The sequence below is a fragment of the Arachis stenosperma genome, chromosome 2, assembly GCF_014773155.1.
Source record: "Arachis stenosperma cultivar V10309 chromosome 2, arast.V10309.gnm1.PFL2, whole genome shotgun sequence".
In the NCBI taxonomy this organism is placed as follows: Eukaryota; Viridiplantae; Streptophyta; class Magnoliopsida; order Fabales; family Fabaceae; genus Arachis; species Arachis stenosperma.
Genome location: NC_080378.1, coordinates 49,359,270 through 49,373,815, shown reverse-complemented (window position 1 = coordinate 49,373,815; position 14,546 = coordinate 49,359,270). Strand labels below are relative to the sequence as shown.

The following is a 14,546-nucleotide window of genomic DNA, read 5'->3' as shown; positions in this document are numbered from 1 at the left end:
TCAGATCTCTGATTTCATTTCTGCTTTCTCTGTTATATTTGCTGTCTTCTCTTGGAATTTGAATTGAGATTGAAGAGCTTCACTGATTCTAAATTTGAGAATCATCTTTTACCTCTCTTTTCAATTATTCCAAGAAGTTGATCTAAGTTTCTTCACTGTTTTCATTTTCTTTTCTTCTGCAATTTGCTCTCTGATTGAACCAAGGGAAGATTTGAGATCTAGAACTGTTATCTAGTCTCACTGAGCCTCTGAGCTCTTGGCTTTCTTCCCTAGTTCATGTAATTGAGTTGAGCTTACTTTCTGTTTGATCTTCATTCAAATTCTGTTTAAATCTACTATGTTTAATTTAGTTTCCTTACTTTTTGCTGTTAAATTCTGCAATCCCAGCTCCCTGCACCCTTTATTATTCAGTCAATTTACATTTCTTGCAGTTTAAGCTTCAACTATTTACATTTCCTGCAACCTGAGTTTCAGTCATTTATATTACTTGCACTTTAAGATTCAGCTATTTTACTTCTTGTCTCTTTAATTTACTGCAATTTCCCCTTCCCCTTTTACAATTCATGCAATTTAGCTTCTGTCTGCTACAAACCAATCACATCAATTCTTGTTTGCTTGACTAAATCAACCACTAAACTAAAATTGCTCAATCCTTCAATCCCTGTGGGATCGACCTCACTCATGTAAGTTATTATTACTTGATGTGACTCGGTACACTTGCCGGTGAGTTTTGTGTTGGATCGTTTTCCACACATCATGATTGACCTTCCTTCTGTCTGAAGGTTTGGACATCCACTCTGAGCTTACTCATCTTTTGAGGTAGAAAGAATTTGGTCAAGAAAGCATTTACCATCTTGTCCCAAGAGTTCAGGCTTTCTCTAGGTTGTGAGTCCAACCCTGTCCTAGCTCTGTCTCTTACAGCAAAGGAGAAAAGCATAAGTCTGTAGACCTCGGGATCAACCCCATTGGTCTTAAAAGTATCACAGATCTGCAAGAATTCAGATAAAAACTGATGAGGATCTTCTGATGGAAGTCCATGAAACTTGCAGTTCTGCTGCATTAGAGAAACTAATTGAGGCTTAAGCTCAAAGTTGTTTGCTCCAATGGCAGGAATTGATATGCTTCTTCCATAGAAGTTGGAAGTTGGTGCAGCATAGTCACCAAGCATCTTCCTTGCATTGTTGGCATTGTTGTTATTTTCGGCTGCCATGTCTTCTTCTTTTTCGAAAATTTCTGTCAGGTCCTCTCCAGAGAGTTGTGCTTTAGCTTCTCTTAGCTTTCTCTTCAGAGTCCTTTCAAGTTCAGGATCGGCTTCAATAAGAATATCTTTATCCTTGTTCCTACTCATGTGAAAAAGAAGAGAACAGAAAAGATGAAAAATCCTCTATGTCACAGTATAGATATTCCTTTATGTGAGTAGAAGAAGAAAAGAAGAGAAGAATGAGGTAGAGAGAAAATAAAGAGAATTCGAACACACATAGAGAGAGAGAGAGAGGGTTTGAATTTTAAGAAGGAGAGAAGTGTTAGTAAATAAATAAATAAATAGAAAGAGATAAGGGGGAGGGAATTCGAATATTAAATAAAAGAAAAGGAAAAAAATTTTTGTTTTTATTTTAAATATTAGTTAGTATTCGAAAATTAAGAAAGGAATAAAATAAAATTAGAGTTTAAAACAATTAGTTAATTAAAAAGATTTTTGAAAAAGTTGTTAGTGGTTTTCGAAAATGAGAAGTTAAAAAAGATTTGAAAATCAATTTTGAAAAGATAGGAAGTTAGAAAAGATTTTGAAATTGAATTTTGAAAAAGATATGATTGAAATCTATTTTGAAAAAGATTTAAAAGAGAAATTTAAAAAGATTTTATTTTAAAAATTGAAATTGATGACTTGACTCTCAAGAAACTAAAAGATATGATTCTAGAATTTAAAGATTGAACCTTTCTTAACAAGAAAGTAACAAACTTAAAATGTTTTTGAATCAAATCCTTAATTGTTAGCAAGGTTTTTGAAAATATGAAATAAAAATAAGAAAAAGATTTTGAAAATCAATTTTTTAAAATTTTTTTCCAAAAATATGAAATAAAAATGAAAAAGATTTGATTTTTGAAAAAGTTTTGAAAAGATAGAATTTTTAAATTGAAATTTTGACTTGACTTAATAAGAAACAACTAAGTTTTAAAAATTTTTGACTAAGTCAACCCAAAATTTCGAAATTTATGAGTGAAATTAGGAAAATATATTTTTTTTAATATTAATGAGGAAAGAAAAAAACAACAAAATGACTCAAAACATGAAAATTTTGGATCAAAACCAATGAGGTATGTAAGAACACTTTGAATGTCAAGATGAACACCAAGAACACTTTGAAGATCATGATGAACATCAAGAACACATTTTTGAAAAATTTTTAAGAAAAAAAACACATGCAAGACACCAAACTTAAAAATTTTTAAACTTTTGATTCTAAAAATTCGAAAATACATATGAAAAACAAGAAAAGACACAAAACAAGAAAATCACATGATCAAACAAAGACAATCATCAAGAACAACTTGAATATCAAGAAGAACACCATGCATGAGTTTTCGAAAATTTGCTAGAAAAATAAAAACATGCAATTAACACCAAACTTAAAATTTGACACCAAACTCAAACAAGAAACACAAAATTATTTTTGTTTTTATGATTTTATTAATTTTTTTGTAATTTTTCGAAAAAATTTTTGGAAAAACGAAAAAGAAGAGAAAAAATTTTTTTTTGAAAGATTTTTGAAAACTTTTTGAAAATAAAACAAGAAGAAAATTACCTAATCTAAGCAACAAGATGAACCGTCAGTTGTCCAAACTCGAACAATCCCCGGCAACGGCACCAAAAACTTGGTACACGAAATTGTGAGTTCACACTTTTCTCACAACTCCGCGCAGCTGACCAGCAAGTACACTGGGTCGTCCCACAGAGATTGTCGGCTTGAAGCAAGCTATGGTTATCTTGTAAATTTCAGTCAGGTAGATTCAAATGGTTATGAGGTGTTGATGATTAAAAAAGAAATAAAACATAAAATAGGATAGAGATACTTATGCAATTCATTGGTGGGAATTTCAGATAAGCGTATGGAGATGCTTTGTTCCCTCTGAGCCTCTGCTTTTCTATTGTCCTCATCCAATCATGCGTACTCCCTTCCATGGCAAGCTGTATATTGGTGGATCACCGTTGTCAATGGCTACCATCCATCCTCTCAATGAAAACATGTCCACTACGGTTTTCCGCATGGCTAATCAGCTGTCGGTTCTCGATCGTGTCGGAATAGAATACATTTATTCTTTTGCACACTGTCACTGCGCCCAACAGTTACGAGTTTGAAGATTGTCACAGTAATCCCATCCCAGATCCTACTCGAAATACCACAGACAAGGTTTAGACTTTCCGGATCTTAAGAATGCTTCCAAATAATTCTAGCTTATACCACGAAGGTTCTAACGTCACAGATTCGAATGCTCTATTGTCAGGAGAGGTGATTCAGATCCGTGGGTCAGAGACCAAAGAGAGTATACTCCAGCTGTCGTCCAATGACTACGTTGAACATCATGTAGACCGCTTTGTGGTTGTGAGGCACGCGGATTTTGGCTAAGCGAGTAACGAAGATTGGGTGATTGTCACGGGTCACCCCTTCATTCTGACTTAACTGAATTAAGTACGAGAGTATATCTTGGAGGAGAAGTAGGCGTGAATTGAATAGAAAAATAATAATACTTGCATTAATTCATGAGGAACAGCAGAGCTCCACACCTTAATCTATGAGGTGTAGAAACTCCACCGTTGAAAATACATAAGTGATGAAGATCCAGGCATGGCCGAATGGCCAGTCCCAAAACGTGATCAAGAGATCAAGAGTGATCCAAAGATAGTCTCAAAAATGATCTAAAGATATGAATACAATACTAAAAAGTGCTATTTATCCTAAACTAGTAAACTAGGTTTACTGAAAATGAGTAACTAAGTATAGATAGTACAGAAATCCACTTCTGGGGCCCGCTTGGTGTGTGTTTGGGTTGAGCATTGAAGCTTTCACGTGCATAGGCTATTCTTGGAGTTTAAACGCCAGTTTTGGTGCCAGTTTGGGCATTTAACTCCAGCTTTGGTGCCAGGTCTGGCGTTTTACACCAAAAAATGGTCTCTGGTGGACGTTTGGACGCCAGTTTGGGCCATCAAATCTTGGGCAAAGTATGGACTATTATACATTGATGGAAAGCCCAAGATGTATACTTACCAACGCAATTAAGATCGAGCCAATTGGGCTTCTGTAGCTCCAGAAAATCCACTTTAAGTGTAGGGAGGTCAGATTTTTGCTCATGTCCCTCAATTTCAGCCAGAAAATACCTAAAATCACAGAAAAACACACAAACTCATAGTAAAGTCCAGAAATATGATTTTTGCATAGAAACTAATAAAAATATACTAAAAAGTAACTAAAACATATTAAAATCTATGTAAAAACAATGCCAAAAAGCGTATAACTTATTCGCTCATCAGTAGGCCACAGACCTGGGTGGTAGACTATCGAACCACTTCATCGCCGCTTTGGTTAACGTCGTCGGGAACACTTTGCAACGAGTTGCATCTAATGTGTCAGCCAAGTACATTTGATGTTTAAAGTTGCTTAGATGATGTCTCAAGTCAGTCATTCCATCACAGAGGTCCATGTTAGGGCTTTTAAAGTTTCTGGGAATCCTAGTCTGCATGATTTCTTCGATAAAGGGATCTTCCCTTCCAAAGGGAGTTTCTTCCCGATCTGCATGATTGTTCTGACCTCAAAGGTCGGCTTCTAATTTCAAAAGCTTTTCTTCTAGTTCTCTTCATTGTCACACTTCCCTTCTCAGGTCTCTTTCAACTTCTCTTTGACGCTCTATCTCCTGCTCGAGTTGTTTTAATCGGCCATGGTGTCCGTGCACGAGTCACATAAGTTCTATTGAATGTCGATTCATTGTGTCCTCTAGTGGGTGTATCTCTGAGTTGATTCTTCTAGGTTAAGGGTTTTGTGAAGTCCGCTCTCCATTAGAACCGTCCGGATGCCCTGTGTCCATCTTCGGGATGATCATCTGCCATGATTGGGTATAGACTTCCAGATCCTTGGCAACGACACCAATGTTCCGATTGTTACCTTAAACGGATGGATTGGGTCTGAACGTGAGGTCCAAGCTCCTGTGGGAATTGTGTCCGTACCTTCTGCTACTAGGGTGCCGTTGTACGACGTCTTGATGATGGAGTGGAGGTGGTACCTGCAAGGGGCTTTGATTCTTAAGTTAGTAAGGATTTTAGGCAGGTTTTTAGTTGATTGGGTTCGAGGTATACCTGAGGATGTCAGGGTATTTATAACTGTAGATGCAGAGTCAATAACAACCTTTTAGAGTAGTTCCACCTTTGATGGTGGATAACCGTTCCCTTTTGTTCTTGTAGTTGTTGAGATCTCCTTTCTAGATGAATATGAGAGATTATATGAGTTAGTTACTAATTCGGACAAGTAGGGCTAGGATAACGTCGTTGCGTCCGACCACTATAAGATCGGGTAGGTGTCAATCCAGCCAACATCTGTTGATTCGAATTTACTTATTTTGAGTCTGGCTAAATTGTGGATCAGGGTATGAATAGTAATCATTCTCTATATTACATATATTGCGGTTGAATTATGATGCTTTCGACTATTTTAATTATTTATTTCAGATAGACATAATCAGCAAAAATAGTGTCGGGGAGTCACTCTTGTGGTCGGAGTAGAGGGCGGGTGATAAATTAATTATTTGTATTAATTTTCTCTCGTTTAATCCGGTTATAATTATTATTGACAGTTAAAAAATATTGAATATAAATGTTTTTTTTATTAAAACAAATATTACCATCGATTTTGTATAGAATAAATCCGATGGTATATTTTATTTGTCTAAAATATTATTTAATTTAACATTATTATCATAGTTGTCAAAACCGGACCGGACCGGCCGGTTTGACCGAAAAACCGGTAAACCAGACTTCATACCGATCCGGTCCAAGTTTAGGACCGTTCAAGGCAAAGAACCGGTACGAACCGGTCAAATCCGGAATAAACCGGTGAAAATCGATCAAATCCGGACCAGATCGAACCGCGTGGGTGGCAGTTTAAGGGAAACTTATGACGCATCGGCGCACCTGCATTCCACCGTACTCCATATGCTCCATGTCTTGCCAAGTGTCATGACTTATGAATTTTGAAAAATTTTCCAAAATGACCACCATGGGTTTCGAACCCTTGAGCTTAGAATGCAATAAGAATGATTCCACCACCGAGCTATAATGTCTTTTGAAAATCTATGGATAAATTATGATACATATAGCAATCTTTTATTTTATTTATATTCAATTTATTTTAATTATAAAATCCCTTAATTTTAAATTAATTATATTTTATTTAACTATAAATTTTATTAAATATATACAAATTAAAAAGATAAATAAAAAATTTTTATTATTCACAGTTTATTTTTTTCATGATTATATGATATCTATTAATATCATTTTTTTAATAAATTATATTTCTTTTGTGACTTTTTTTAATAAATTATATAATAATAGATAAAGACTCACTGCTAGTGAGACACCAATTCCATGTTTATTCTTATTGTGTTTAATTAAGATACGAATGTACTAGTATTAACTAATTTTATGTTTATCTTTGTATTAGTTATATTTAGACTTTGAAATTTGGTTGTTTTTAAAATGTTGGTGAAGAACTAAAGATATGTATTTTGAATTTATTAAGTTTATGATTATTTTTAGTATTTTATATTTTTTATTTACGTGAAATCGGTTTTACTGGTTCAACCAACGATTTATCGGTTAAACCAATAAACCAATAAACCAGTAATTTGACCAGTTTAATTATCGGTTCGATTCTTACAACTATGATTATTACCGTTGAAATTTTCGACGGACATTTTTGCCGATAATTAGAGGTGGAAAAAATAAAAAATAAAGGGCACCAACATCACTATCAGAAAAAATTTAAGGGTAACGTCACTTTAGATTGACCGTTCTCTAACAATCACCTTTAATGATTAATTAACGTCAAAAATAAGAATTTATTGGTGAATAATTACGGGCAACATTTAAACGTCAGAATTTGTTTATCAATAAATAAAACTGTAATAAAATTATTGTCAAATTTGTTTGACGTTTTCGCGAGTAATTTTGACGATTTTTAACGATTTTTTTGTACTGTTTACAAAATAAGAAAAAAAAAAAGATAAATGCACAACTTACCTAAATATAAAAGGAATAAAATCAAAATAATCCAAAGAAATAATATAAATGAGTCTTCAAGTAATAAAGGTAGATGTGCGATTTTTTTAATATATTTAACGTTATAAAGAAAATGTCAATGTCTTATGTTTTTAACGTTAGTCTCTATATTTTCTATCTCATATGTTTTATGCTTTGAAGTTGTTCTATCAATGAAATATATTTTACATTTTATTCAGAGTAAAAAAAATAAAAACATAGATTGTAAATAATATTTGTAAAGCTTTATTTTATACCTTATTGTAAATAATATTTGAATAATTTATTATTTTTAACCTTTCAAATTGTTATTATCAAATTAAGAATTATAAAAATACAAATTTACAAATTAAAACAATAGAAAAGCAGCTATGTTTATTGAGCTACTAATATATAATAAAGACATTTGTCTTTTTAACGAACTATAGAAAACTCTTTTTTGTTGATTTCATTTTTGATTACATAATGAATTATACTTATCTTTAAAATAGTAATACAAAAATATAAATTAAACAAAATATATATTGGAGAAATTAAAAGATATGAAATACACTTATTTTCAAACAATGAAAGAAAAATTTAAGAATTAATATGCAATTAAATTAATAAAATTTTTTCTATAGTATTTTCTATTATTCTACAATATATATAATATATGTTAGTATGAATTTTATACTATATAAATCTTGACATTTGGTTATTTTCTTTTTAATTTAATTTCTTGTGGTGTATTTATATGATATTATAAAAATTTAATTGATTTTGCACTTTTAATTTATATATTTTTAATAGTTATATTAGAATATATAGAGAAATCCCAGGTGAATAATTTTTTTTTATAAACAAGTCCAATAATTTTTTTATGCGTGTTTTTTTTTTGTTCTTTATTAACTAGTTTTTATTGGTCGAATAAATTATTAAACTATGTAACGTTGATGTAATATATATTATTTATTTTATAATTTAATTATTTCAATTAAAATACAATTAAATTTTTAAAGAGTAAATGCTCTTTCTGGTCTCAAACCATTTGTCCGATGGACTTCCCACCCCTTAAAAAATTTAAAAACTCAAATCGGTCCCTATTTATTTTGAAATATGTACATTCTAGTCCCTATCAACTTTGAGTAAATGTCTTTTCGGTCCTTGGTAATGTCTTTTTCGGTCCCTAACCAGGGACTGGAACGTACATATATCAAAGTAGATAAGGACCGATTTGAGTTTTTAGATTTCTTAAGGGGTGGAAAGTCCATCGGACAAATAATTAGGGACCGAAAAGGACATTTACTCATCTTTAAACCTATGAACCAATAGTTATGACCGTTTGACAACCAATTTAGTTCTTAAAAGCGTACTAATATATCTTCTTAAAAAAGATTAAAGTTAATATAATTAAATACAAAATAACATATTTTAGCATATTTTGAAATTCTTCTTAAATAAATAATTTAAATATTTTATTTATGAATATTAGTAATTTATAGTATATTTACCAATTTTTATTTTTTTACATATTTTATTACTGTATAAACGAATTAAAACTTTTTATATCTCATTTACACTATAAATAAGATAAGATATAATTTTATTTGATTTTATCTCATTTACAGACGCGATATATGAAATTTGAAAAATATACATATCTCATTTACACTGTAAATAATAAGATATGTGTATTTGTAAATATAAAAATATAATTTTTAAAAATAATAAAAATTAGTAATTTAATTTGGACCAATTTAAAAATTAAAAAATTATTCAGTTAATTTTAATTTTTTTATATTTGAATGAACTTAATTACAAAATCAAAGCAGTGTAGGGACTCAATTGAAAAAAAAGTATAGGAATCTAATTAAAAATTTGGTGAAATTATAGAGATCATCAGAGTAATTAAATCATTAATTTTTATCTTATTTATATTTTAAATTTTAAATTAATAATTTTATTTGTGAATTCTTAAAAATAGAATGTTTTAAATTATATGGAATATTGACGGTTTTAAAATAATAGAAAAGATGAACTGTTTTAATTCACTCATTAGTGAGCAACTAAGTGTATCACATGATTTGAAACTATTTATTTAAAATCAACACATTATTTTTTAGAAACCAACCCATTTAAATTAATACTCAAAAAAAATAAAAAATATATTTATTCAAAATTGTTCATCTTTTTTATTAATTAAAATTTTTCATCTTTTCTATTGCTTAAAACGTTCTATTTTTGAGAATTCAGTATAAATAAACAAAATTATTAATTAAAAATTTAAAATATAGAAAGGATATTAATTAGTTAAAGTCGATTTAAATAGTAATAAAATATATTAATTTTTATTTTTTAAATTAGTCTAAATTAAATTATTATTTTTAAAAATTATATTTTTATATTTAAAAATACATTGTAAACAAGATAAAGTTAAATAAAACTATATATTATTTAGTCACCAAAAAAAAAACTATATATTATTTTATTTACTTTGTAAACAAAATATGAATAAGCTTAATTTATTTATGCGATAAAAAATTAGTAAATATAATGCAAATTAGTAAATATTTATGAATAAAATATTGTGCAAACTATTTATATCTATAAATAAAATATGTAAATTATATATTTAAAAAAAATCCCATATTCTGCTATGCTCCTTGCCATTTGCAGTTTGCTTTTTACAAACATACATGAGAATAGTTATATTTTAGTAAAAATCCAATCCTTTAGAACACTGCACACCCCCCCCCCCCCCTTCCCTGATTTTCTCACCCCTCCTCGCACACTTCCAGCCGCCTCCTTCCCTCGGAACTCCGCCGTATCAGCTTCGCCTCTCACCATCGCGCCTCTCGCCGTCGCCGAATCCCTGTCCATCTGCAGCCTGCAGGTAGGCCGTTTCCTTACCTCTGTTTGACTGTTTAGTGTTTACTCAGGCGTTGTTTGATTGTTTGATACTTTACCTGCAGTTCTATTTTTGTCCCTTTGATAATAATACTGTGATTTTAGGTTTAGATGGTGCATTTATTTAACTGATTTGGATATCCGAGACTGATATTTGACTATTTAGGGTTAGTTTGATGGTTATTTTTTTACTCTGATTTGGCTGTAATGTTACTAGTATTTTATTTTTTGACATCATTTGAGGCTTTTGACATCATTGGGACAGTTAGGTTTAGTTCGATTGTTGATAATTTGAAGTTTTTGTGTTGTAATATGCGACAATGTGAGTACCCTTATTCCGCCATTGATGGGCTCCTGTTTTTTCAATTTCTATTTTGTTTTGTTTTGTTTTATTTTATTTTTAAATGGGGCACCAGCACTTCTGAGTCAAACTTGAGTTAATACTCAATTTGGTCTTGAAATTTGAGGTTGGACTTAGATTGACTCCTAAAATTCTATTTGACCCAAATTGAACCCCCCCAAATTTACAATGGTAACTAGCTTTAGCTCTTGAGTTCATCTCCTTTAACAGGCATGCTGATTTGGCACGTTAACTTATCATACTGGATAATACAACGACGTTGTTTTATATTGGCACCCAATCTTCAATGAAATGATGTTGTTTCACACAAAATGCATCTCTTTCTTACCAGTGATGGTCATGCAACGAGATGCATTTTATCCTGTCATTTTGTTGAAGATTAGGTGCCAATATAAAAAGATGTCTTTTTTGTTTTATTTAGCGTGACAAGTTAACGTGCAAACCAGCACGCCATTAACGGAGATGAGCTCACGGGCTAACGATAGTTATGGTTATAAATTTGCAGGTCCAATTTGGGTCATTTAAAAATTTTAGGGGTCAATTTGAGTTCGACCTTAAATTTCAGGGACCAAGTTGAGTATTAACTCGTCAAACTCATTTGACTCTTCAATCTTAACTACTCTTAGCTCTGAACTCTTATTGTGATAAGTGTTTTTGGTTCCGTTTCTCTAACTGGGTATGTTTCCTTTGTATATTATAATTGACCATATTTACACACTTTTGATGCTTGCCTTTTAAATTTCAAATTTTTGCTCTTCCTTTGTGGTAACTTGCTTATTATTTGCAAAGCTTAGAACTTATGTTAATGGCTTGATGAAATAATTATTACTTACCTAAGAACTAGGTCCATTATTCTTATACGTGCAATTCAAATGAGTGGCTTTTAAATTAAAAATAATGAATAATTGTTAATGATATTCATTTGGTAAGAGCTGATAACAAGCCTAGTTTTTCGAAGAGATTTTAGAATATCTTTTGTATGGCATTGGTTTTTTAAATGATCATGCAATGATGATCTAGTCTTGAGGCATTTAAAAGATTGGGAAATTTTTACCTTAGCTAGCCGGTGTTCCTACCTTTCAAGTTTCCGCTAAGATAAGTATGATTACTTGATTATTGCTTATTGTGCAATTTGATAGGTGATTGTGTTGATTTTATTCATCACATTTTGATATGTATTGATGCTTGCTAATTGCTACAAGTATTAAGTCTTTTTGACTTGCTTCGAATCCACATAGTTGGAAATTGTATTATTTATTTGAATAATTAAGAAGTAATCCTTAAATTCTTGTTGAAGGAATAATTCGTTCCTGTTTGAAATTAAATATGAATAACAGGCTTTTGATTCTTGTTTCAAGAACGTGTTGCAGGAAGTTAGACGAATATTGGATTAAACATGGCTCAATTGCTATCGTCTTCTAGCTCCCTGACTATCTTCTCTAGAAACAAACCTTACTTAAAACCTTTCAACCAATGTTCAATGTCATTTTCGACCTCAGCTGCATGCAACAATTCCACATATCCATTTAGAAAGCTTTTCTTGCAACGACAGAAACCGAGAAAAAGTTTGGTATTACAAGTTAGTGCAGTTTCAACTAGCATAGAAACTCCAGTTCAAACTAGCTCTGGTGAACCTTCTAAACCACAGCGAGTCATGGTCATTGGTGGAGATGGTTATTGTGGTTGGGCAACTGCTCTTCATCTGTCTAAGAAGGGTTATGAAGTTGCGATTGTTGACAACCTTATTCGACGTCTCTTTGATCACCAGCTTGGATTGGATTCTCTAACACCGATATCCTCCATTCAAAATCGGATCCACTGCTGGAAATCTCTCACTGGAAAAAGTATTGAGCTCTACATTGGTGACATATGCGACTTTGAGTTCTTAACGGAAACATTCAAGTCATTTGAACCTGATGCTGTTGTCCATTTCGGGGAGCAGCGATCTGCACCTTACTCTATGATAGATCGGCCAAGAGCTGTGTTTACGCAACAGAATAATGTTATCGGTACACTGAATGTTCTTTTTGCTATAAAAGAGTTCAGAGAGCAGTGTCATTTGGTTAAGCTTGGGACCATGGGTGAATATGGTACTCCAAATATTGATATCGAGGAGGGTTATATTACCATTACTCACAATGGAAGGACAGATACTTTGCCGTATCCCAAGCAAGCCAGCTCATTCTATCATCTAAGCAAGGTTCACGATTCACATAACATAGCCTTCACTTGCAAAGCTTGGGGGATTCGAGCAACTGATCTGAATCAAGGAGTGGTATATGGAGTAAGGACAGATGAGACTGCAATGCATGAAGAGTTGTGCAACAGATTCGATTATGATGGCATATTTGGAACTGCATTAAATCGATTCTGTGTTCAGGCTGCCGTCGGTCATCCACTTACTGTATATGGTAAAGGAGGCCAGGTAACTGATCCTTCTATTTATTAATTTCTTTTCAATAAGTAGAAGAATGACATTTGGATGATTGGTATGGTAAGGGCATGCATTCTTGAATATGAATTGTTTGTTTTATACAACGAGAGCAGAATTAGAGGGATTTGATGGAGCTTCTTAGAGGAATGGGCTACCCTACACCTCTCTCCTTTCTCTTTTGTGCTTGCATTGTTGTGTTACCATGGATGATTTTAGCTTTAACATTTTCTATCTAATTTTTAGGTTGCATTCGACATGTGTCAGATTGAGAATCAAATTTTTACATTGCCTCATGAAAACTTGTGCCTTCATTATTTATGTGTATCTGAAAATATGGAACTCATTCCTCTGAGAATTAGTTTTTATTTTTGAGGAAATGGTAAACAGATATAAATAGCAACCTTTTAGATCTCATTTAATGTTATTTTTACGTTACTAGGTTTGCAACCTATTCTATAGTCCAGATTTCTAGCAGCTCTTGAATAGATGTTAAATGTTATCTCAGCTCACCTCATTAGACAGCAATTTAAATGAAGTGCTGTATTTCTCTTTTAACCATTGCTTCATTTGATTATCTAAATTTTTTTTGAGCTGATGCATGTGGCTATGGGAAAAGTTATCAAATTCTCTGCGGCTTATGTTGTCTGTATTGTGAAATGTACATATTTCAGACTCGGGGCTATCTTGACATAAGAGATACAGTTCAATGCGTGGAGCTTGCCATTGCGAACCCTGCAAACCCTGGGGAGTTCCGAGTCTTCAACCAGTTTACGGAGCAGTTTTCAGTCAATCAACTAGCTGCCCTTGTTACAAAAGCTGGTGGGAAACTTGGGCTCAATGTGGAAACCATAACCGTGCCAAACCCGAGAGTGGAAGCAGAGGAGCATTACTACAATGCCAAGCACACTAAGCTTGTTGAGCTGGGACTCAAGCCACACCTTCTTTCAGATTCTCTCCTTGATTCACTGCTCAACTTTGCTATCCAGTACAAAGATCGTGTTGACAGGAAGCAAATCATGCCTAGTGTTTCTTGGAGAAAAATTGGGGTCAAACCGAAAACTGTCACAGCCTAAGAATGTGGAGTCTTTGCCGCTTTTACTGTATCTTGCATGATTATGCTTCTTGGTTCGATAAAGGTGTTATGATGATTTGAATTGATTATTTTCAAATGGCATGATCCATTTCTGTGTAGCCTTCGTATCCTAGTGTATTATATAGGGTAGACATTTGTGCTCCCAAGTACTTTCTCATCAGAGCATTGTATGTAGTAAGTTCCTGTGCAGTGTCCTTATTTAATATGGATGTATTGATTTGTTGCATACCTAAAGAGACCAGTGAGTTTCAAAGGCAGAATGACAAATGATGATGCCAATTAGCAATTTATTAAATTGGAGAATGCTATGGAATCAACAGTTTTAGTATAAGAAACGGGAGAGTTAGCTAGAAAAAAAAGTGTTAGCCATTTAGATAATTTTAGTGACGCATTTTTGTTTTGTTTCGGGGGTGAGAAGGGGGGCTGGTTACTTGGTTATTATCCTTTGAAATGAACGGGCACT

The 14,546-nt window shown here is 32.4% G+C and overlaps 1 protein-coding gene across 2 annotated transcripts; it reads left to right on the top strand.

The window, feature by feature from the left end:
- Positions 1-9,966: 9,966 nt before the first annotated feature.
- Positions 9,967-14,311, top strand: LOC130961161 (UDP-sulfoquinovose synthase, chloroplastic). 2 transcript variants are annotated; one of them, XM_057886885.1, is made up of 3 exons: positions 9,967-10,181; positions 11,927-12,981; positions 13,662-14,311. In XM_057886885.1, the coding sequence occupies exons 2-3, from the start codon at positions 11,953-11,955 to the stop codon at positions 14,061-14,063; spliced, it is 1,431 nt and encodes a 476-aa protein (XP_057742868.1). In that variant the 5' UTR covers positions 9,967-10,181; positions 11,927-11,952; the 3' UTR covers positions 14,064-14,311. The 2 variants fall into 2 exon arrangements, with proteins under 2 accessions (XP_057742868.1, XP_057742867.1); XM_057886884.1 differs by having other exon boundaries at positions 10,021-10,181; positions 11,915-12,981.
- Positions 14,312-14,546: the final 235 nt, after the last annotated feature.

What these genes read in the sequence shown, in the direction of transcription:
- LOC130961161 (XM_057886885.1), top strand. Translation starts at nt 11,953, where the DNA reads ATGGCTCAATTGCTATCGTCTTCTAGCTCCCTGACTATCTTCTCTAGA. An exon ending in TATATGGTAAAGGAGGCCAG is followed by an intron (nt 12,982 to 13,661) that starts GTAACTGATCCT and finishes TACATATTTCAG; the next exon opens with ACTCGGGGCTATCTTGACAT.